The 25,147-nt window shown below is 42.8% G+C and overlaps 1 protein-coding gene across 3 annotated transcripts in view; it reads left to right on the plus strand.

Moving 5' to 3' along the window:
- svp (COUP transcription factor 2) overlaps positions 1-22,537 on the plus strand; it is a 385,031-nt gene extending 362,494 nt beyond the window's left edge. For 2 of the 3 annotated variants that reach the window (XM_070088577.1, XM_053778538.2), the window contains 2 exons: positions 17,467-17,686; positions 17,971-22,537. In XM_070088577.1, coding sequence (XP_069944678.1) covers positions 17,467-17,686; positions 17,971-18,025 — 275 coding nt within the window. In that variant the 3' untranslated portion in view covers positions 18,026-22,537. The remainder of the gene's footprint in view (positions 1-17,466; positions 17,687-17,970) is intronic. The other variant, XR_011392399.1, reaches the window with a different exon arrangement.
- The last annotated feature ends 2,610 nt before the right edge of the window (positions 22,538-25,147 follow it).

Genomic DNA, 25,147 nt, shown 5'->3' on the forward strand with positions numbered 1-25,147 from the left:
CAGCCAGCCTTCAGGGAGAAGGCTTACAGTTTTTCATCTCATCCCCTGCATGCATCAGCCTTACTAGAGATTTTAACAATGCAAGGAATTCGCAAAAGCAGGCGAAATATACTGACTGAAGATCGACTGATCTCTGATCAGTGTTTGTGAGATCGAGTCTCCTGATGCATCAGTAAGCCTTCTCTGAGTCTCCGTGTTCAGCCAAGAGTGTGGGTAGATTGGATCAGTGTACCTTGTTCTAAGGTTCGTAGGTTCGAGTCTCCTTCAGCCAGAGATCAGTGTTTATATATATATATATATATATATATATATATATATATATATATATATATATATATATATATATATATATATATATATTATGGAATTTACCAAAATATCTCTGTCTTTAGCAACTTCTTGGGTAGGGATTTCAACATCCATATACGTCAGAGCATAACTAACATTATCTTACTCCACACACAATTAACATTCGTAATTATAACATCATAACTGAGCTGTTAATTTTACATAACTTTTCCTTTTAAATTCTCTACAAAGTTATTTAGGTTAGTTTAAATTTGATGAACAAAACACATGTGTGACATCTGGGTATTATTGTTAAGAACGTTTCGCCAACCAGTGGCTTTTTCAGTTCGTTAGACAACATAAATACTGGAGACGATGGACGAAATCGAGAGGGAGCTGTTGAGGTGTTCAGTCCCTCAGGCTTGACAGATGTTCAGTCCCTCAGCCTTGGCAGGTGTTCAGTCCCTAAGCCTTAATAAATCTGAAACAGAAGCATGATGATGGAGAAACATGCTCTAGCCAGAGAAGAGGTACAATAGTCGAAGACATCATCACGGGTGGGCGGGACCCACTAGCAAAAGGAGGTTATCCCAGCAGCAGCAGCAGCACAAGCAGCAGCAGCAGCAGCAGCAGCACCACCACCACCACCACCACAAGCAGCAGCAGCAGCACAAGCAGCAGCAGCAGCACAAGCAGCAGCAGTACAAGCAGCAGCAGCAGTACAAGCAGCAGCACAAGCAGCAGCATCACAAGCAGCAGCATCACAAGCAGCAACACCAGCAGTAGAGTAATCTCTGTACCAAGATTCCATAGTACTGCTGTGTCAGACGAGAATTACGTTAACGGTATATAATACCTCCAAACTGATGAATAAAACACATGAGTAACATCTGGGTTTGTAATACCCAGGTGTTACCCGTGTGTCTTATTCATCACTTACCCATATTATATATTATTAATGTAATGATAGGTTAGCCTTGACTGGTTAGATTATCGCTAATCCATGGTAGCATTTTAGTGTGTAGGTACCGCCAGTGGAACAGCGGACAATAGGTTGAAAATCGCTCTAATGATGCCGTAAGTAAGTTACTTATGTCTGGATAAACGGCACGTTTGTTTTTACTTAACACTTCGTATATGTATGTTCCAACTGCTACTTATAGTGATTAAGTAACTTAGGAAACCTGAGGGCGGGTTGGTCTTCAAGAAAGAACATGTTGAGGTCCTGATTAACCAGGCTGTGATTCCTACAACGAACTGCGTACTGCTAGCACCAAGGGCTTGAATCATTAGGCCATCAACCAGAACACCTGATCAGAGACCGGGTCGCGGGGGCGTTGATTTCCCCACCATACCGCGAACAAACTAAAAATAGGCAAACCTCTTCCCGTTGAACTGGGGGTAAAGAGTCTACAGTCTATATTGTTGTAGACAGTTCGGCTTCCCGCCCTCTCTTAACTATGGTGTACCACAAGGGGTTGCTTGCATGCACACATGCCTGCCTGCTTGCCTGCCAGCTCTCCTGTCAGCTTGTGTGTATGTGCATGTCCGCCTGCCTATGTGTTCCTCTATATGTCTCTCGCCCTTGAACTCATCGGATACTTCTAGCTGGTTATTTTAGCGGAAGCCAGGTAGCCACTACCGCCTACTCCCTGAGTTATGAGCTCAAATGGTTACCGCTACACCTTTCCTCAAGCTTTTGTAAGAATTTTTGTGGCGATAACTCAGAGTATTGCTCAAGGCGACGGCTGGCACTTAGGCGAAATTTATATCCCCGTAAAATTAGTCTCGTCTTTTTAATCCACTCGTCCTACCACTCAATCAATTGTTTTTTTTTTTTTTTGCTTTGATTGTTTTGTGCGAGATGGGCACCATATGGGTGCACCGGACCTGCGACCCACAACCCTCTTCTGATGTGTGTCCGGGTCTGACATCACCAATTAACATCTCCCATTGATTCCCGACTTCCCTAGCTGCTCTTGTTGGCGGCTGCTGCTGCTGCTGCTGCTGTTTCTGTTGCTACTGCTTTTGCTGCTACTGTTGCGATTGTTATTGCTACTGCTTCTGTTATTACTACTACTATTACTGCTACTCCAGCTGCTGCTGTTGCTTCTACTGTTGCTACTGTTCCTAATCGAAACCATTTCTTCATAAAAAAGCGCATGAGATCAATCTTATAGAACGAAAGGAACGTGAAAAAGTCCCGGATTTTGTTAGATAACTTATCATTTAGACAGCACAAGGCAAATGCCACGAAGGCCAGAAAAAATGAGAGGATAGATAATGAGAATGTTCAGAACAATATAAATGGTGCCAGTTGTGACACTCTTTAAACCGGTCACAGGTTACAGGCTAAACAACCAGTAAAGAGGCAGTATATATAACGAAGAAAGCGGGATTTACAAGCAACAATCGCAGACAGGCGATTCTAACTATGCAAGACAAGCCACGGGGGGGTGGAAATCTTTAGCTTAAGTACTTTCACACTTCCCAGTGCGTCATCTGGAGCTATGGAATGTTGCAAGGTTGCAACTGAAGGAGTGAGGCCCACTATTCGCAATTCTGAGAAAAACTTCCCCTCACTCCTTAAGTTGCAACCTTGCAACATTGCATAGCTCCAGATGACGCACTGAGAAGTGTGAAAGTACTCGAGCTGAAGATTTCCACCCCCCTGTGCCTTGTCTTGCATATATATATATATATATATATATATATATATATATATATATATATATATATATATATATATATATATATATATATATATAACACGAAGGAAGAGGGATATACAAGCAAGTCCACGAAATTTGAAGACTATTTTAGAGTATATGACCGTCTATTTCCTTGTAATTTTTTTCGTGCAGAAAATAGTTTGATTTTAAGGGCAAAAAAAATGATGTATGGTAATTGGCAAGCCATCACGACGTGATGTTTTGACGTTAGAACGTTTACGTTCCTGATATGATGGAGTTTTTGTTGACGCTGAGGTGGTGGTAGTAGTAATGGAGTGGTAGTGGTGGTAGTTTTATTCTGGTGAAACCTTCGTGTTAATCTTGAAGTTTTTGGTCCATATAGATCAAGATTGTTTTCTGGTCCCTATGGGCCAAGATTGTGTCCGTTCTGGCCCATAAGGACCAAGATTCTGTTCTGATACATATGGACCAAGATTGCCTTCTGGTCCATATGGACTTAGCGTGTCTGTTCTGGTTCATAAGGACCAAGATGGTGTCTGTTCTGGTCCATAAGGACCAAGATGGTGTCTGTTCTGGTCCATAAGGACCAAGATGGTGTCTGTTCTGGTCCATAAGGACCAAGATGGTGTCTGTTCTGGTCCATAAGGACCAAGATGGTGTCTGTTCTGGTCCATAAGGACCAAGATGGTGTCTGTTCTGGTCCATAAGGACCAAGATTCTCTGAACTTACTAATACATATTATCAAATGTGGTGTGTTTTCTAGGTGATATGGATCAAGTTTGTGTTTTCTGGTCCATGCGGGTTAAGGTTGTGAATTTTCTGTCAGTCAATATTTCGTTTCATGATGCAGTCAGACCATGATTGGGGACTTTCTGGTCCATGCAGACCAAGATTATTTTCTGGTCCATACAGTCTAAAATTGTATGTTTTCTATGGCTTACGAAAAAAGATTGTTTGACGATCAATAAAGGCTGATTTTTTTACGAACAAACTCTGGAAAAGGACACTTGTTTACAGTTCAGGACATTCTTAAAGGGAACATTTCGCCACAGTGGCTTCATTAGTCCAATTGTGGCGAAGTGTTTCTTATAATAAATGTCCTGAACGGTACATACATGTCTGCCTCCACAGTTGACGATATCGCCAAACCATTTCCAACCTTTACGGACCTAGATTGCATATCTCCGGGTCCCTACAGGTGGAACTACTTCCTTAAACAATAAATCACAGCGAGCGAGACCGTCCACTCCTTGTCCCTCATATTCCAGAGAGGTTTTATGCCCTGAAAGCAAATCAATCAAAACTTTATCGCATCTTCCACCTCGGTTGTTGGTGTCGTAAAGAGGCCCTTAGATCCTCAGTGGCACCGGACCGTCACTCATTTCTTCCCCTGCTCCCTGTCCACAGTACCTTGGACAGGTGTGGCTGCGGTTACCGCTGGTAGTGAGTTGTGGCCCGGTCTGGTGGTCCGTCCCCACTGGCTCTCAGATATGGCCCATTCCAGTAGTCAGGTTCTAGTTTCAGCTGTAGTCCAGTCCAATAGTCAGTTTCTAGTTCCAACGGTTGCCCAGCCCAGTAGTCAGTTGTGACCCTCGTATGGGGTCAGTCTTCACAGACAGTTAACACACTTATAAAGGAATGTCACACTCAAGTATATTCACTGCCACCTCCTTCCTCACCAGGGCATTTCATCTTGCATCTTTTTGGCTCATTTTGTGTTGTTTTTGGGAGAGTTTCTGCCATTCATGTTTCCTCGTCCAGGTCTTTCCCATCTGTGTCCTATCATCCTGGTCTTATCCTGAAGCTCCCGTAGCTGATGAATCTTTAATGGAATACTCGTACCTGACGATATTCTCATTGCCCTACTGAAGTCTCCCAGCTCAGGCTGACAGATTTCAACACTACGTATGTGACCTATCCTACATGGTGAAATATCTAAATTGTTATTTAGAATAGGGTAGCAGCACACTACTGATGTATCAGTTTTTTTTTTAGAGAATACATGAACTTCCACCATCACGTTAGTTCATCATCTGAATGTCGTTGATCTGCAAGAGGAATCATATGAATTGTTTCTACAGGCTGCAGGCGCTCTCTCAGGAGTCTTGCCCGTGTTAATACACTCAATATTCATTATGAGTTGCAAAAAAAAAAATAAAAAATAAATGTCAAGGACATTTCGGGGATATTACTTTTTTTTTTAAAAATTCAAAGATTTATATATTTTGTACGAGGAAATTTCAGGGATTTGAACTACACGTGACTACACTGTCTTGTCTTTATCCCCATTTGTCGCACCAATCACCAACTTTAATACATTTTACTACTTAACGTAGTCAGGATGCTCTTGCATTTTATAATTAACTGCTTAGTCGAACTTCAAAGATTACCCTTCATTCTTTCCACTCTAAAAGTAGAAACACTAATCAGGAACCGAGTAGGGTTCGAACTCATTGCAAGTGAGTTCTAAAACTCACTTTCTAATGGTTCAAGCCCCACCCGTTCCGTGGTTTGTTTGCAGTCGTGCTTTTACGAATTCGTGAGTCGTAGAAACACGATTTTATAATTGACAATTTCGAGTGAATTACTACTGCACCAGTGTACGATTTCCTTTATCATATTCCATCAAATATCTTAGGAAATTTCAACGGAGTTTGCGAACATTCGGTAATTTGCATAAGACGGCAGTTCCGCCCTCGTGTCCCCTCTCCGCCCGTGTATGGGAATAAATATAAATATAAAGCATCGCGGGAGACACTCGCACAAGGGCAGAGCAGCAAAAATCATGCCGCAAGAATAATTAAAACGGGCAACGGGGGTGTCTGCGGTTGTTTAATCACCGAAAGCCTAATGACTCCGGCCACTGACATTAAAGAAAACGTAACGACACAATAATGGCTCACTGTGTGGTACGGAGAGGATGGAGAAATTCCTCGTATTTACATTTACTAAAATCATACGATGTGAAAAAAAAAATGCTTATTTCACTTCTTATTAATTAAGGCTATTACAAAATCCAACGCTTCGAGTCAGTTTTTGTAATTTGTAATAGCAAATAATGCCGTAAATATTAGGTTTTGAAAAAGTGGACTCGTATATCAGGAGGGAAAAAGGATGAGCATTCGCGCCGTCCCTGGCAGGACCGCCGCCTACCCTGAATATTCATGAGGGCTAAAATTACGCGCTACAATTTAGATATGAGCTCGTTTGTCTTAAACGGAGTGTAGGAATCTGCTGGCATATTATAATGGGCAGAAGGGTCGGCCTTAAACGGAGGAGGGAGAGGAGGAGGAGGAGCAGCTGCTGCTGCTGCTGCTGCTGCTGCTGCTGCTGCTGCTGCTGCTGCTGCTGCTGCTGCCGCTGCCGCTGCCGCTGCCGCTGCCGCTGCCGCTGCCGCTGCCGCCGCCGCCGCCGCCGCCGCCGCCGCCGAGGAGAAAGAAGGCAGAGTGTCACTGGTCACGTTGACTGAGGTGAACTCTCTCGTCTCCAGCACCAGTTATACTCTATGATTATTCTCAAGCCTGCGCAAAAGTAGCAGTTAATTTTCCTATTATTATTATTATTATTAATAATGTCGTGCCGAATAGGTAAAACTTACGAATTTCCCTTAAATGGCAACGCTCTTCTTGCCGAATAAGGCAAGCGAAAATTTGTGTATGCAACAATTTTCTCAAAAATCATTCTGAACCTAACGAAAAAAAAAAATAAATATCAGTGTTTATTATTAAATTATTGTAAACTTATCTAAAATATATTTAGTTGGATTAGGCTAAATTAAATTGTGCTTGTTACAGTAAGGTTAGGTAAGTTTTCTAAGGTAATTTTGGCACAAAATTATTAATTTTTGCATCAACATAAATAATATATATATATATATATATATATATATATATATATATATATATATATATATATATATATATATATATATATATATATATATATATAATCACACTGGCCGATTCCCACCAAGGCAGGGTGGCCCGAAAAAGAAAAACTTTCACCATCATTCACTCCATCACTGTCTTGCCAGAAGGGTGCTTTACACTACAGTTTTTAAACTGCAACATTAACACCCCTCCTTCAGAGTGCAGGCACTGTACTTCCCATCTCCAGGACTCAAGTCCGGCCTGCCGGTTTCCCTGAACCCCTTCATAAATGTTAATTTGCTCACACTCCAACAGCACGTCAAGTATTAAAAACCATTTGTCTCCATTCACTCCTATCAAACACGCTCACGCATGCCTGCTGTAAGTCCAAGCCCCTCGCACACAAAACCTCCTTTACCCCCTACCTCCAACCTTTCCTAGGCCGACCCCTACCCCGCCTTCCTTCCACTACAGACTGATACACTCTTGAAGTTATTCTGTTTCGCTCCATTCTCTCCACATGTCCGAACCACCTCAACAACCCTTCCTCAGCCCTCTGGACAACAGTTTTGGTAATCCCGCACCTCCTCCTAACTTCCAAACTACGAATTCTCTGCATTATATTCACACCACACATTGCTCTCAGACATGACATCTCCACTGCCTCCAGCCTTCTCCTCGCTGCAACATTCATCACCCACGCTTCACACCCATATAAGAGCGTTGGTACAACTATACTCTCATACATTCCCCTCTTTGCCTCCAAGGACAAAGTTCTTTGTCTCCACAGACTCCTAAGTGCACCACTCACCCTTTTCCCCTCATCAATTCTATGATTCACCTCATCTTTCATAGACCCATCCGCTGACACGTCCACTCCCAAATATCTGAATACATTCACCTCCTCCATACTCTCTCCCTCCAATCTGATATCCAATCTTTCATCACCTAATCTTTTTGTTATCCTCATAACTTTACTCTTTCCTGTATTCGCTTGCAATTTTCTTCTTTTGCACACCCTACCAAATTCATCCACCAATCTCTGCAACTTCTCTTCAGAATCTCCCAAGAGCACAGTGTCATCAGCAAAGAGCAACTGTGACAACTCCCACTTTATGTGTGATTCTTTATCTTTTAACTCCACGCCTCTTGCCAAGACCCTCGCATTTACTTCTCTTACAACCTCATCTATAAATATATTAAACAGCCACGGTGACATCACACATCCTTGTCTAAGGCCTACTTTTACTGGGAAATAATTTCCCTCTTTCCTACATACTCTAACTTGAGCCTCACTATCCTCGTAAAAACTCTTCACTGCTTTCAGTAACCTACCTCCTACACCATACACCTGCAACATCTGCCACATTGCCCCCCTATCCACCTTGTCATACGCCTTTTCCAAATCCATTAATGCCACAAAGACCTCTTTAGCCTTATCTAAATACTGTTCACTTATATGTTTCACTGTAAACACCTGGTCCACACACCCCCTACCTTTCCTAAAGCCTCCTTGTTCATCTGCTATCCTATTCTCCGTCTTACTCTTAATTCTTTCAATAATAACTCTACCATACACTTTGCCAGGTATACTCAACAGACTTATCCCCCTATAATTTTTGCACTCTCTTTTATCCCCTTTGCCTTTATACAAAGGAACTATGCATGCTCTCTGCCAATCCCTAGGTACCTTACCCTCTTCCATACATTTATTAAATAATTGCACCAACCACTCCAAAACTATATCCCCACCTGCTTTTAACATTTCTATCTTTATCCCATCAATCCCGGCTGCCTTACCCCCTTTCATTTTACCTACTGCCTCACGAACTTCCCCCACACTCACAACTGGCTCTTCCTCACTCCTACAAGATGTTGTTCCTCCTTGCCCTATACACGAAATCACAGCTTCCCTATCTTCATCAACATTTAACAATTCCTCAAAATATTCCCTCCATCTTCCCAATACCTCTAACTCTCCATTTAATAACTCTCCTCTCCTATTTTTAACTGACAAATCCATTTGTTCTCTAGGCTTTCTTAACTTGTTAATCTCACTCCAAAACTTTTTCTTATTTTCAACAAAATTTGTTGATAACATCTCACCCACTCTCTCATTTGCTCTCTTTTTACATTGCTTCACCACTCTCTTAACCTCTCTCTTTTTCTCCATATACTCTTCCCTCCTTGCATCACTTCTACTTTGTAAAAACTTCTCATATGCTAACTTTTTCTCCCTTACTACTCTCTTCACATCATCATTCCACCAATCGCTCCTCTTCCCTCCCGCACCCACTTTCCTGTAACCGCAAACTTCTGCTGAACACTCTAACACTACATTTTTAAACCTACCCCATACCTCTTCGACCCCATTGCCTATGCTCTCATTAGCCCATCTATCCTCCAATAGCTGTTTATATCTTACCCTAACTGCCTCCTCTTTTAGTTTATAAACCTTCACCTCTCTCTTCCCTGATGCTTCTATTCTCCTTGTATCCCATCTACCTTTTACTCTCAGTGTAGCTACAACTAGAAAGTGATCTGATATATCTGTGGCCCCTCTATAAACATGTACATCCTGAAGTCTACTCAACAGTCTTTTATCTACCAATACATAATCCAACAAACTACTGTCATTTCGCCCTACATCATATCTTGTATACTTATTTATCCTCTTTTTCTTAAAATATGTATTACCTATAACTAAACCCCTTTCTATACAAAGTTCAATCAAAGGGCTCCCATTATCATTTACACCTGGCACCCCAAACTTACCTACCACACCCTCTCTAAAAGTTTCTCCTACTTTAGCATTCAGGTCCCCTACCACAATTACTCTCTCACTTGGTTCAAAGGCTCCTATACATTCACTTAACATCTCCCAAAATCTCTCTCTCTCCTCTGCATTCCTCTCTTCTCCAGGTGCATACACGCTTATTATGACCCACTTCTCGCATCCAACCTTTACTTTAATCCACATAATTCTTGAATTTACACATTCATATTCTCTTTTCTCCTTCCATAACTGATCATTCAACATTACTACTACCCCTTCCTTTGCTCTAACTCTCTCAGATACTCCAGATTTAATCCCATTTATTTCCCCCCACCGAAACTCCCCTACCCCCTTCAGCTTTTTCGCTTAGGGCCAGGACATCCAACTTCTTTTCATTCATAACATCAGCAATCATCTGTTTCTTGTCATCCTCACTACATCCACGCACATTTAAGCATCCCAGTTTTATAAAGTTTTTCTTCTTCTCTTTTTTAGTAAATGTCTACAGGAGAAGGGGTTACTAGCCCATTGCTCCCGGCATTTTAGTCGCCTCATACGACACGCATGGCTTACGGAGGAAAGATTCTTTTCCACTTCCCCATGGACAATAGAAGAAATAAAGAGGAACAAGAGCTATTTAGAAAAAGGGGAAAAACCTAGATGTATGTATATATATATATATATGCATGTGCGTGTCTGTGAAGTGTGACCAAAGTGTAAGTAGGAGTAGCAAGATATCCCTGTTATCTAGCGTGTTTATGAGACAAAAAGAAACCAGCAGTCCTACCATCATGCAAAACAGTTACAGGTTTCAGTTTCACAGTCATCTGGCAGGACGGTAGTACTTCCCTGGGTGGTTGCTGTCTACCAACCTACTACCTACCCAACCTACTACCTATATATATATATATATATATATATATATATATATATATATATATATATATATATATATATATATATGTATATATATATATAGATGTATATATATATATATGTAGTATATATATATATATATATATATATATATATATATATATATATATATATATATATATATATATATATATATATATATATATATATATATATATATATATATATATATGTATATATATATATACATGTATATATGGAATCTTTAAACGTACAAGAGAAAATTTTAGAAAGGACTTAATTTTAAACGAATTCTTGCTAATTGGCCAGTTTTATCTATTAGGCACAACATATATAATAAGGCATTAGTGAGATTGTACTTCCGCTTGTGGTGTATTGGTCTCATTATACCCACATTCCCTTATACTTTAGTTTTGAATTAATGCATTCTTTTCGCTACTGATGGTTCCTACTTTGAATTTCAATGTTGATAAATTGCTTCGTCGTGTATTTCCCATGCGGTACATGGATGGGGGGATTGATGGTGGCTGAGTGGATGACACCAGGATAGATGGTGGCTGATCGGCTGATTGTATGACACCAGGATTGATGGTGGCTGATCGGCTGAGTGGATGACACCAGGATAGATGGTGGCTGATCGGCTGATTGTATGACACCAGGATAGATGGTGGCTGATCGGCTGAGTGTATGACACCAGGATTGATGGTGGCTGATCGGCTGATTGTATGACACCAGGATAGATGGTGGCTGATCGGCTGAGTGTATGACACCAGGATTGATGGTGGCTGATGGATCACACCATATATTACGTCTATCTCTTCTTTTGCATCTTTCCCGTATGACTGAAAAGACATATTGACCCAAGCCAGGCCGTTCCGTCATCATTAATGCATTAGTTCAGGTTACATTGTTATTTTTTTCGGTATTTCGTCCAGAAAAATTAACTAACGTGATGTGATGAGAGGCTTAGTGAGTGTCCAAGAGCATGTCAGGAGAGTAAGAACGTGATTGAAAATTACACACATATGCAATATACCCAGATGTTGCATATGTCTAATTTTCATCTTGTCGGTACTGTACACCATTCATGTACAAGAACGTGATTAAAACAGTTGCGAGACTGTTGGTTTTATTTTGCACACTGTGTGGCCTCTACCGCGGCCGAAAATCTTCTCGTAATAGGATTTACCAGTTTATATTTTATCACTCTGTATTTTCCTCTGTTGACATTTAATCTCTCTTATTTACATTTCTCAAACATTGATTACTATACTCCTCCCCCCCTCACTCAGCTGCGTTTCCGTAAGTACTGTACTGTAGTTTGTTTATTTACTCTATATTTGAGCCTACACACAAAAATGTATTACTTGGAGTTTACCTGGAGAGAGTTCCGGGGGTCAACGCCCCCGCGGCCCGGTCTGTGACCAGGCGGCCTGGTGGATCAGAGCCTGATCAACCAGGCTGTTACTGCTGGCTGCACGCAATCCAACGTACGAGCTACAGCCCGGCTGGTCAGGTACCGACTTTAGGCGCTTGTCCAGTGCCAGCTTGAAGACTGCCAAGGGTCTATTGGTAATCCCCCTTATGTATGCTGGGAGGCAGTTGAACAGTCTCGGGCCCCTGACACTTATTGTATTGTCTCTTAACGTGCTAGTGACACCCCTGCTTTTCATTGGGGGGATGTTGCATCGTCTGCCAAGTCTTTTGCTTTCGTTATGAGTGATTTTCGTGTGCAAGTTCGGTACTAGTCCCTCTAGGATTTTCCAGGTGTATATAATCATGTATCTCTCCCGCCTGCGTTCCAGGGAATACAGGTTCAGGAACTTCAAGCGCTCCCAGTAATTGAGGTGTTTTATTTCCGTTATGCGCGCCATGAAGGTTCTCTGTACATTTTCTAGGTCAGCAATTTCACCTGCCTTGAAAGGTGCTGTTAGTGTGCAGCAATATTCCAGCCTAGATAGAACAAGCGACCTGAAGAGTGTCATCATGGGCTTTGCATCCCTAGTTTTGAAGGTTCTCATTATCCATCCTGTCATTTTTCTAGCAGATGCGATTGATACAATGTTATGGTTCTTGAAGGTGAGATCCTCCGACATGATCACTCCCAGGTCTTTGACGTTGGTTTTTCGCTCTATTTTGTGGCCGGAATTTGTTTTGTACTCTGATGACGTTTTAATTTCCTAGTGTTTACCATATCTGAGTAATTGAAATTTCTCATCGTTGAACTTCATATTGTTTTCTGCAGCCCACTGAAAGATTTGGTTGATGCCCGCCTGGAGCCTTGCAGTGTCTGCAATGGAAGACAGTCATGCAGATTCGGGTGTCATCTGCAAAGGAAGACACGGTGCTGTGGCTGACATCCTTGTCTATGTCAGATATGAGGATGAGAAACAAGATGGGAGCGAGTACTGTGCCTTGTGGAACAGAGCTTTTCACCGTAGCCGCCTCGGACTTTTCTCTGTTGACTTCTACTCTTTGTGAGGAAATTATAGATCCATCTACCAACTTTTCCTGTTATTCCTTTAGCACGCATTTTGTGCTCTATTATGCCATGGTCACACTTGTCGAAGGCTTTTGCAAAGTTTGTATATATTACATCTGCATTCTTTTTGTCTTCTAGTGCATCTAGGACCTTGTCGTAATGATCCAGTAGTTGAGACAGACAGGAGCGACCTGCTCTAAATCCATGTTGCCCTGGGTTGTGTAATTGATGGGTTTCTAGATGGGTGGCGATCTTGCTTCTTAGGACCCTTTCAAAGATTTTTATGATATGGGATGTTAGTGCTATCGGTCTGTAGTTCTTTGCTATTGCTTTACTGCCCCCTTTGTGGAGTGGGGCTATGTCTGTTGTTTTTAGTAACTGTGGGACGACGCCCGTGTCCATGTTCCCTCTCCATAGGATGGTAAAAGCTCGTGATAGGGGCTTCTTGCAGTTCTTGGTGAACACGGAGTTCCATGAGTATGGCCCTGGGGCAGAGTGCATGAGCATGTCATTTATCGCCTGTTCGAAGTCATTTGGCGTCAGGATAACATCAGATAGGCTTGTGTTAACCAAATTCTGTGGCTCTCTCGTAAAAAAATCATTTTGATCTTCGACTCTGTCTGGTTAGAGGCTTGCTAAAAACTGAGTCATACTGAGACTTGAGTAGTTCACTTATTTCCTTGCTGTCATCTGTGTAGGACCCATCTTGTTTAAGTAGGGGCCCAATACTGGACGTTGTTCTCTTTGTATAGAGAGAACCACGCAACGTTTCGTCCACCAATGAGTTTGTTTATTGCAATGGTGGGCCAAACATTTTTATATAATGAAGTTATCTAACACTGCATGTCCATAACACATTTGTTGTTTGTGTCATGAAAAGTGGTATTGGTTATTTTACGTTAGGTAAAAGTGTAAATTAACTTATATTCACTGACAGTAACTAACTGGTGGCGTACATCTGGAATTTTGCGTCACATCACGGTCCGTCAGTGCGTTGGTATGCTTACGTACGTTGTTTAAGCCTGAGGACGGTCTGCTCCCCGGGGCCCACACCATCACATCGCCACGAGCCAGATGGTCAGTTTGACAAGCAGGTTCTGGAGGCATCAGGGCCGGATTCAGGAACTGTCCAGAGGCGCCACTCTTGTCTGTACCGGTATTGGAATGATAGCACATTGGAGACGCGATTTTTTTTTACCAGTTAATGGGTTTTAAATGTCAAAAAGTGTTTGTATAAGTAACAACAATCAGTGCAAATCAAAAGTTTTATATGGCCAAAAAAAAAAAAAGTCTTTTATAGTAGGCCGAGGGGGACCGTTGCTTCCCCATGGCCCTTCTCCCCATGGATCCACCCCTATGAGACAGTGTCCATCTCCGCCAATCTCCGGCCAGGCAACGTTGAGACAAGAAGGTCATCAGTCCTTGCCAGACGTCCAAGAAGCTAATACAGGAGAAGAGGCAGCACAGAGACGGGGTATTGTTGGCGGAGGAAGACTTCCGGAGGTGTTGTGTGCCACTGACGAGTCCCAGTGTTCGTCATCGTCGCGGAGGAAGACTTCCGGAGGTGTTGTGTGCCACTCACCAGTCCCAGTGTTCGTCATCGTCGCTGTCGTCTTCGCCGTCGTCGTCATCGTTGCAGTGTTTGTTATCGTCATCGTCGGTAACCAGGGCGTCCTCCGTCTTGCCTGCACACAATACCAGTAACAAAACAGCACTCTTGTGGCAAAAATCTTGCATAGGTTTTTCTTATAGTGGCTGACAGTTGGTTTCTGTACGTCGGGAAATGTGTGTGTGTGTGTGTGTGTGTGTGTGTGTGTGTGTGTGTGTGTGTGTGTGTGTGTGTGTGTGTGTGTGTGTGTGTATGTACTCACCTAATTGTGGTTGCAGGGGTCGAGACTCAGCTCCTGGCGCGTGTGCGTGTGTGCGCGCGCGTTTACTCGGCAAACTGTGTTTGCTGGAATTGATTCTCAGCTCCTGTCCCCGCCTTTAACCTTTCAATAGCTGACCTTCCTTATCCCTGGCCTCTTTAGCCCCCTCCCCTGTTCATACCTATTCCTAAATGTGTTGGAGTGTATATACCTTTACCGCTCCAGATCCTTCCACCTTCACACCGTGAGATTGAAGAAGTATAACGTTAAGTTTTAAAGGGGTGAACAGGTAAGCCAGCAGAAGGCCTCAGTCAGATGACCAAAGGTTCCAGTAACGGATCATCACCTGACTTAAGACCCGCGTCAGGAAACAATTATCCTGCTTTATGACAAATCTTACCTAACCTTCCATTCCTAGACTCGTCTGTGTTTCTAACTTCCTCCTGCGCCATCTTGTCTTAGTACCTCTCATTTCAGTCTGTCTGTGTCCGCTGTCAAATTATCCTGAGCAGTGGATTAGCTCTTCCCGGGAGGAGTAATTTTGTGTTTTGTCAGGGATGTTTGGGGACTAACTTGCGGCACTGTTGTTTACTTTTAGGTATCCCTGGAGGGATTCCTTAAAATGATTACAAGACTTCTTCCCTTTTCTCTACCATAGTATCTTCCATTAATTTCGCTTATAACATGATAAAGCCTCTTTCAGTCTGTTTCAAATTCTCAAAATTGGTGTATTGTAACTAGGACAAGGTTCACGTAATTCTTGGCATGGGATCAATGTCATTTAAACCCACATATAGATTTCAGGAATGGGTACGCAAACTGTCAAAATCCTATTTACAATCAATTTTCAGATGTCTCGACACTATTACCACTAAGAACAAAAAAAAATAATTTATTTGCGACCAATTTTAAAAAAGTATGTCCGACGAGTCTCTCTCGTGAAGGGATGGATTAATAATAATAATAATAATAATATAGAATAACGTTAAACCTATAGGTATTAACAAGCGCTTGCTATAAAGCGTTGTGACCCTAACGGATTTAGTGCATTTTTAATAATAAATTAGTCTTTAACCGAGCTCTTACAATTAATCGCTTCCTAACATTAATATAAATATTATTCTCTCTCTCTCTCTCTCTCTCTCTCTCTCTCTCTCTCTCTCTCTCTCTCTCTCTCTCTCTCTCTCTCTCTCTCGCTCTCTCTCTCTCTCTCTCTCTCTCTCTCTCTCTCTCTCTCTCTCCTCTCTCTCTCTCTTAATACACCAGATACTATATTGACTCTATCACACACCTGTTAAACAGCATCTTCAATACTCCGTCCATATTCAAACAGCACTTACTATAGAGAAATTAAATCATTATATATTTTGCAGTCACAGTGTATGATTCCCTTTGAGTGTAATTTTCATAATTATTTGTGTTGGCGTCAGGTGGTGAGGACTCCACTAAACACACACACACATTCACTACTGTTTGGCTGCGCTGGGAAGAGGAAGGGGAATAAAAGGTGTGTTTTTGTATCGAGCTGGGAGAGGTTTCGATTCTTCTTCTCTTACGCCTCTTGAGCTTCTTACTCCTCTTTCTCCTGTGCTTCCTCTTCCTCCTTCGTCTTCTCCTCCTGATTCTGATGTATATAAGGGAATCAAATCTGATACAATATTGAATAAAAGTAATTATTGTCTAATATTAAAAATAAGCGAATTTTTACGAATTACAAGACGCAGGAAATAAGTGAGAGAAGTGAGTAGTGACACGGCGGGAAGGAAGGGATTAAGGAATAAACCAGAGGTAATTGGGATATTAGTTTCCATGTGATAACTTGTGAATGCCTCTTTTGATTGTCTTCAACGGTGATATTTAACTTCATAAAAAGCTTCCGCCGCACTCTGTTCTATTTCTCGCTGAGGTAGAGGGGGCTGGGCTTATGAGAGACGCAGATATCTTTATTGGATCATTGAGGTAGCGTGTACTGGCCATGTAGAATAAGGGAACTATTTTCCCACATCGTAACAACTGATACACAGGTAGTTTATCTTTGGAGGGAGTGAAGAATGCCCTCTTTTGAAGGTAATTGCAATTCTGTTATCTAGCTCAAAGAAGTAACATCTTTGAAAACTCGTAATTTTACTGCTACTAAGAATGTTGTAGGTTGTTTTCACATTTCCCTTGATCCTTCTTTCTTCTAACTTCGTTAGGTTCACTTCTTTGATATCCACAATTAGATAATATATAGTTAATTATGACAAGACTCTTCAGCCTGCTACCAGTAGATACAAGACATATTGTTGGAACACGAGTAGATTTCAAGAAGAAACTGGACTACAACCTCGGCCATGTACGAAATCAAGCAGGTTGTGATGGCTCTGTAGATCTGTAGGCCTTTAGCAACAACTGATTCCAACAATAAACCAAGGAAGGAATTTCTGTAATATTTGATTTTAGTATGGCGGTGTGCAAATTAAAAGCAGTTCAATAATATGCGGGAGAATAAAATCGTATTTTCTGATTAATTTTTCCGTAACAGTAAAAAAAAAAAAAGTGTTTTGCTACAAGTGCACATGAGCAGCCACAATAATGTTTCTTCATTTGCAGACGCGTGTGGACTGAGTGACCTGTCACACATCGAGGGTCTTCAAGAGAAGTCTCAGTGTGCCCTGGAGGAATACTGTCGGACGCAGTACCCCAACCAACCCACCAGGTTCGGCAAGCTGCTGCTGCGCCTCCCGTCCCTGCGCACGGTCTCATCTACCGTCATAGAACAACTCTTCTTCGTCAGACTGGTCGGCAAGACGCCCATAGAGACACTCATCAGGTAGAAACACTCCATCATACCTCTTGTTCATCGCACTCAAGTAATTCATGTTGTGTCATGTAATAAATATTATTGTGGATTAAAGTCTTTTACTCTAAAAGACTTTCCTTATTCAGCAAGAAGAGCGTTGCTATTTAAGCCAAAATAGTAAGTTTTACTTATTCGGCACCAATATTGTAAAAATATATTCATTTTTTTTATAACCATAATTAAAAAACTACAGTGAAGTTAGTACTGTACTTTTACTTTTCACGTATTTTATACCTAATAAAACTTTCCAACAGGGACATGTTGCTCTCCGGGTCGACATTCAACTGGCCATACATGGGTAGCATGTGACAGGCGGCTCTGGGCACGAATCCTGGCCTCACCCCTGGGAACGTGCCCACCTCCGCTGCCTCACACGCCCTCTCCTCCGCCGCCCACGCCCTCACGTCCGTCGCTCACGCCCAGACTCCGGGTCACACCCACACCCCGCCCGTCTCCTCCTTCCAGCTTCCCACCCTGGCAACTGCCTTCCGGTGATGAACCGCACAACAATCTTCAGAAGGACCCATCCACCAGCCGCCGCCCACCTCGCCTCCATCTCACTCATTATCATCACCACCGTACACAGCGGGCGCTCATCACACCCACCCCACCACCACCACAACCACAACCACACCAAGACTTGGCGCTTACACGCCAATGGCAAAAGGATTCCTCCCTCCCATACTTCGTTTTAGCGGGAGTATGGGTGACGTCGCAGGATTATTTTGGTCTTGGCAGAGGTGGAATGAAAGGGTATCATCGGTGTAGCGGCGGTGCTCGTCCACCTGGTGGGTTACGGAGTGTGAGAAATCCGTAAACACCTTCGTGGGTGGAGTTACCAAGGGCAATGAAGATTTAAGTAGCATGGAGTTAGTCCTGGAGAGGGACTTCATTGGTTAACACCGAACCTGTGTACACTTGGTGCAGTGAAGGAACACATAACTTAAATAAGGACTCCGGTGATTCTCAGTGACAGGGAGTTAAAATTATGAAAATAATCATATTAAACACTTAACCGTTGCCTGATGGACAACCAGATAGAAACTTATGCTAAGCATGTATTTAGAAACACAACAAAGCAGGTGTTCAACGACAGAAATAAAGTACTTAAGAGATCCGTGTCTGGTCAGCCTAAGAAGACAGAGACCATGCTGGGTTCACTACCCACTGAGGGAACTGACCGAATGAAACTAAAGTTACCCTCTTCACGTTACCTGTTCTTGTATATGTGATAACTGGAGACAGTGGGAGTGCAACGAGTACAAGATGCACACACAAAGTCTTTAGTTTCATCTATGTATATTTTGTACATATTATGATATAAGGTTTTATACTCGGGTCGGGGTGTGTGGTGATTGTCCCACTCCTCACTTGTACAGTAGTAGACCTGAGTGCTGCCCCGGACTCTCTTCTGGCTCCCAGTGCCAAGCCGTCCTTGACCCGCCGCCAGCGCCTCCCCATCCCCACAACACACACACAGACTTGCATGTATGCACCCATGCACACAAGACTCCCATGCACTGACTTGCACACAGAAACCAAAAAAAATTGTCAAAACGAAAAATGAAAATCAGCAGAAGAGAAAACGTAATCTTTAAAATTTATTATAACTTGACTAAGATGAGGTGTTGGCTACGGGAGCGGGGTGGATGGGGGTTAGACAGGGAGTTCTGGAGGGCAGATACTCTAGCCTATGTCCCGGTTTGGTAGAGTTACCCCTCACCTGTGGGCGCGCATGTTGAGGGGAGACTCATGTTTTTGGTACTGATGTTTACCACAGACCCTCCTTTCCAGATCAACCTTTTTTTTGTTACTGTTACATTGTGCACAGAGGAGAGACATTTGAAGCAGAACACATGAATCCCTTATCTAATAAAATCAAAACCAGGTGGCCATAAGTGCAGAAGGTAGGCTCAGCTGTGTGCTAGTATACTCTCCCTCACCCCACTCCCTCACCCCACTCCCTCACCCCACTCCCTCGCCCCACTCCCTCGCCCCACTCCCTCGCCCCACTCCCTCGCCCCACTCCCTCGCCCCACTCCCTCGCCCCACTCCCTCGCCCCACTCCCTCGCCCCACTCCCTCGCCCCACTCCCTCGCCCCACTCCCTCGCCCCACTCCCTCGCCCCACTCCATCGCCCCACTCCCTCACCCCATTCCCTCACCCCACTCACAAATTCACGATGAGACAGGTGTGTGAGACTGGTCATCTTCAGACTGTTTCACATGGTTGTAAAGAGTGTGTGTGTGTGTGTGTGTGTGTGTGTGTGTGTGTGTGTGTGTTAGTTACCATTTTGTCCTAGGCACATGTCGATTAGACACTAGGTCTGTTGTATTTGTGTGTGTGTGTTGTGTGTGTGTGTGTGTGTGTGTGTGTGTGTGTGTGTGTTAGTTACCATTTTGTACTAGGCACATGTCGATTAGACACTAGGCCTGTTGTATTTGCGAGTGTGTGTGTGTGTGTGTGTTTGTGTTTTACCATTTCTCAAAACTAGTTGTCGATAGACATCTGACCTTTCGTGTGTGTGTGTGTGTGTGTGTGTGTGTGTGTTGTGTGTGTGTGTGTGTGTGTGTGTGTGTGTGTGTGTGTGTGTGTGTGTGTGTGGGTGTGTGATGTGTGTGTGTGATGTGTGTGTGTGATGTGTGTGATTGTGTGTGATGTGTGGTGTGTGTGTTATGTGTGTGTGTTATGTGTGCGTGTTATGTGTGTGTGTTATGTGTGTACTCACCTGTGTGTGTGTGTGTGTGTGTGTGTGTGTGTGTGACATGGGATCCAACAGCAGATTCGTGTGTGTTTCATGAAGGACCATTATCAGACCTGTGAGCATGTCATAAATGGGGACCGATCATCATAAGACATGAGTGCACATTACATGGGAGTCATCATCATAAGTTTTGTGCTACACGGGAATCATTCTCAGACCTTTACATGTTATTTTTTTTACAAGGGAGCCATCATCAGACCCCTGTGTGCTATATAGGGTTAGTTATTAAACCCATATGTGCTATACGGGGTTAATCATTAAACCTCTATGTGTTACATGGGGGATCATCATCAGACCCATGTGTGTTACACGGGGTAAATCATCAAATCCATATGTGCTACGCGGGGCTAATCATCAGACTCATACGTGTTACATGGAGTAAATCGTCATACCTGTGTGTCATGTGCGAAGGGAGGTCATCGTCAGAGCCGTGCAGTGCAACCCATCCTCTCCCATGAGTTCCCATTTCTTATTCAAACAACAGTACCTACATAATCTGTGTGGTGGTAATCTGAACAGCTGCGCCTCTGCAGGACAAAGCATAAATATATAATCTAATGCGGTTAATTTACAAACTCATCGGTTGTCTTACTTAATAACAATATTGTATGCTTGTCTGAAGTGTTGACGTTGCTGGGGGCACAGCATCGTTTGTGACTTCACCAGGTGCTGATGTCATGGTGTGGCTTCACCAGGTGCTGATGTCATGGTGTGGCTTCACCAGGTGATGTCATGGTGTGGCTTCACCAGGTGATGTCATGGTGTGGCTTCACCAGGTGATGTCATGGTGTGGCTTCACCAGGTGATGTCATGGTGTGGGTTCACCAGGTGATGTCATGGTGAGGCTTCATCAGGTGTTGATGTCATATTGTGGCTTCGCCAGGTGTTGTCATGGTGTGGCTTCACCAGGTGCTGATGTCATGGTGTGGCTTTTACATGTATTGATGGCATGGTGTGGTTCACCAAATGTTGTCAAATTGTGGCTTCACCAGGTGCTAACGTCATGGTGTGGCTTTACCAGGTGATGTCATAGTGTGGCTTCACCATGTGCTGATTCCATGGTGTGGCTTTGCCAAGTGATGTCATGGTGTGGCTTCACCTGGTGCTGATGTCATGGTGTGGCTTCACCAGGTGATGTCATTGTGTGGCTGAGGCGGGTGTTAATGCCATTGTGTGGCTTTGCCACGTGTTGATGTCATGGTGTGGATTCTCCAGGTGCTGATGTCATGGTGTGGCTTCACCAGGTGATGTCATGGTGTGGCTTCCCCAGGTGTTGATGTCATGGTGTGGCTTCACCAAGTGTTGATGTCATGGTATGGCTTCACCGGGCGTTAACATCATTGTGTGGCTTCACCAAGTGTTCATATTATGGTGTGGCTTCACCAGGTGTTGACATCACAGTGTGCCTTCACCAGGTGTTGACATGGTGTGGCTTCACCAGGTGTTGCTGTTAACCTGTAGAGTCTCCACAATTGATGCCGAGCTGTGGCCCTGCCACATTGATGTCAAGCTGTGGCCCCGCCTTATTGACGCCAGGCTGTGGCTTCACCATGTAGGGGCTAACTGAACCATCAAGAGCCTCACCACCAGACACATGCACTCACAAAACTGTGTACTGAATGTTGTTTTGTTTGTAAAGTCTAGCAGTCCTGGAGAGTTGAGAGTTTAGTCCTGATGCCCCGGTGTAGGGCAGGGCCACCAAATGTACAGGTGCCGCCAGGGCCACCAAGTGTTACAGGTGCTGCCAGGGCCACGAAGTGTACAGGTGCCGCCAACAAGTGTACAAAGAAGTACAAGCAGTGCTGCGCGGTGCGGACGGCCTCCCTCCCCACTGCCCCCCTAGATGGGGGCGACCCTGGTTACTCTGAGAGTAACTGGACCCGAGAGGACGGCGCCCGTCTGCTCTGACGGAGACAACAGCGCTGCTCGTGCGAGCGTCCTAGGTGTGTGACAACCGTGACGTCATCCATGTTGTTTGTACTTAGGCTACACAGGTGTCGTAGACACAAACAGTATGTTTTCTCTTAAATAAATGATCTCAAAAACTCTGTTGTAAACATGCCAGTTTTCTTATCCCACAGTTCAGTCTCATTAGCGTGAGACTGAACTCTCAGTATCCGAGATGAAGAACTCTCTCATGTACTAGTAAAAGTACTTGAGGTCCACACCGAGGCTGTCAGCTGAAAAGAACTATCTTCCATCTGGATTGAAGACTATCATGCGTTAGCTAGATCTCCGAGGTAAGGATATTAAAGCATAAGAAATACTTATGGAACAGGGAGCAGGTTTCTGAAAGCTTCGTCAACTCGTTGTATGTGATGGCTAATCAGTCAGTCATTCAGAGAAGTTATCCTTCAAGATCTTTTTGATAATAATAATAATAATAATAATATCCTTCAAGAGACGTACTCTGATGCTGGTGAAGGGCTCCAGATCCACTTGATTTACCTCAGATCTCCATACCTTAGACCCGTCACCCATCATTTCTTTTCTAAGACCCATTCTTAGGGAAAATGGACGGCTGGTCTTCAAATATATTTATAATAATAATAGATTCTAAGTTGAACATTATAATCCCTTCTCTCAGTTGAATACAATTTCAGATTTCTTATACGCTTTTTATATTGTTAAAACAAACCGCAGATTCTTTGACAGTCCAAAGTACAGACACGCTTTATAGTCAACACATTTTGTTCTCGCAACTACTGTGTGACGCTGCTAGGTATCGCTTGTGTCGTGCCCAGCACAGTTTTCTGACGCTGCTGGGTGTCGTTTGTGTCGTGCCCACCTTGACACCTCTCGGCCAGCGTGACCAACGTGGCCCTCTGGCGCTCTCCGCTGCTACATTGGTGCCCACGTCACATTAAGGTCAAGGATCATCTATTCTTTCTCTCATCTCCATCGAAGTGCCTTGATGCTGATGTAAGGACTCATGATTCGAGAAATTTGAGCTTCCCTCCCGTTTCTTGGATAGCATTTGATTGCCCGTCTTCCTCTCAGGTGCTGTATGACCCAAAAGGGTTGAGCTCTCCCTGTGAATGTAATAATTCCTCTGTTTACACTCCATTTCTTCTTCCTCTCATTGGTTAAGTGACTCTGGTTGTCCCAACACAAACATTCTCTCTTTGCTTCGAGTTAAATATATATAAGAACACAAAGAAGGAACACTGCAGCAGGCCTACTGACCCATGCAAGGCAGATCCAATTCTCGTACCGGCTTAACAGCAAGAACTCACATAAAATTAAGTCTTTTCTGAAATTTTCTCTTATACGTTTAAAGATATATTTTTTTCATTAATGTTGATGTAAAAATTTTTAATTTTGCTCCAAAAGAATCTTAGAAAACTTACCTAACCTTATTATAACAAGAACAATTTATTTTACCCTAACCCAACTAAATATATTTTTTATTTGTTTACAATAATTTAATACTAAAAAAACACAATGAAATATATTTTTTTCGTTAGGTTCAGAATGATTTTGGCGAAATTATTGCATACACAAATTTTCACTTGTCCTATATGGCAAGATGAGCGTTGCTATTTAAGCCAAGATTGCAAGTTCTGCCTATTCGGCACGACATATATATATATATATATATATATATATATATATATATATATATATATATATATATATATATATAATATATATATATATATATATAATTTATTTATTTATTTAAAACACGAGAATATATGCTAACATTGCACAGAATATTTGCAGTATTTTAAATAACTAATGCAATTAAAATATTTATAATAAATACAATGTTGACACTGGCGCAGTGTATATATATTCTGATGAGTATACTTCTCTTCATGTGTGTGCACTCGGAGCAGCAGCGCATGTACACGAGGAGGGATATATATATCGTGTGTATACTTAGTTTTCTTTAATCACAAAAGGAGCACATTTGTGAGCAGGTGACATGCAACCAATGACCCTCGTGTGTCGATAGGCTTTAAGCCTAATTAATCAACTTCATCGAGAGATGGAGGTGATCTACAGGCAAACAACTACAGAACACGGACAACATCCTTCAAGGTAGGTAGGTGGGGTGCCTTGATACTGATGAATGGCTCTTGATATGATCACGTATGATTCCCACCCCTAACCCCATGCGCTTTATGACCCTAATGGGTTACCCAGCGAGTATAACAACAATCTCGACTAATTGACGAAGAACTCCGATTTCTGTGGATAAAGATGCTTCCGGGATGGTGCGTCAAGGACAGCAGCCAGTGTGTGGATGAGCAGGTTTGTGGGTCGTGACCAGGACGACCTCTGACATTATGCTCAGAGCTCAGGTTATGTCGTCACTGGGGAAAATTTCAAAGGATGATTCTTGCCTGAGCGCGCTCACACACACACACACACACACACACACACACACACACACACACACACACACACACACACACACACACACACACACACACACTACTGAAGGTCTGTGTTGGTACACGATCAGTGAATGTTAAGTTTCACTTCATTTAACCTCGAAGATGAGAAAGAGTCACTTATTATTTTGTTAAAAGATTAAAATTAGAATAGATCTAGGTAAACACTGCTGCCAAAAGTGTTTACTGTTCTGTGGAATAAGGTAATATGTGGCATAATTAACGCAAATACAGTACTAAGTGTGAACAAGATAAATACACGCT

Source organism: Cherax quadricarinatus, chromosome 25, assembly GCF_038502225.1.
Source record: "Cherax quadricarinatus isolate ZL_2023a chromosome 25, ASM3850222v1, whole genome shotgun sequence".
Classification (NCBI taxonomy): Eukaryota; Metazoa; Arthropoda; class Malacostraca; order Decapoda; family Parastacidae; genus Cherax; species Cherax quadricarinatus.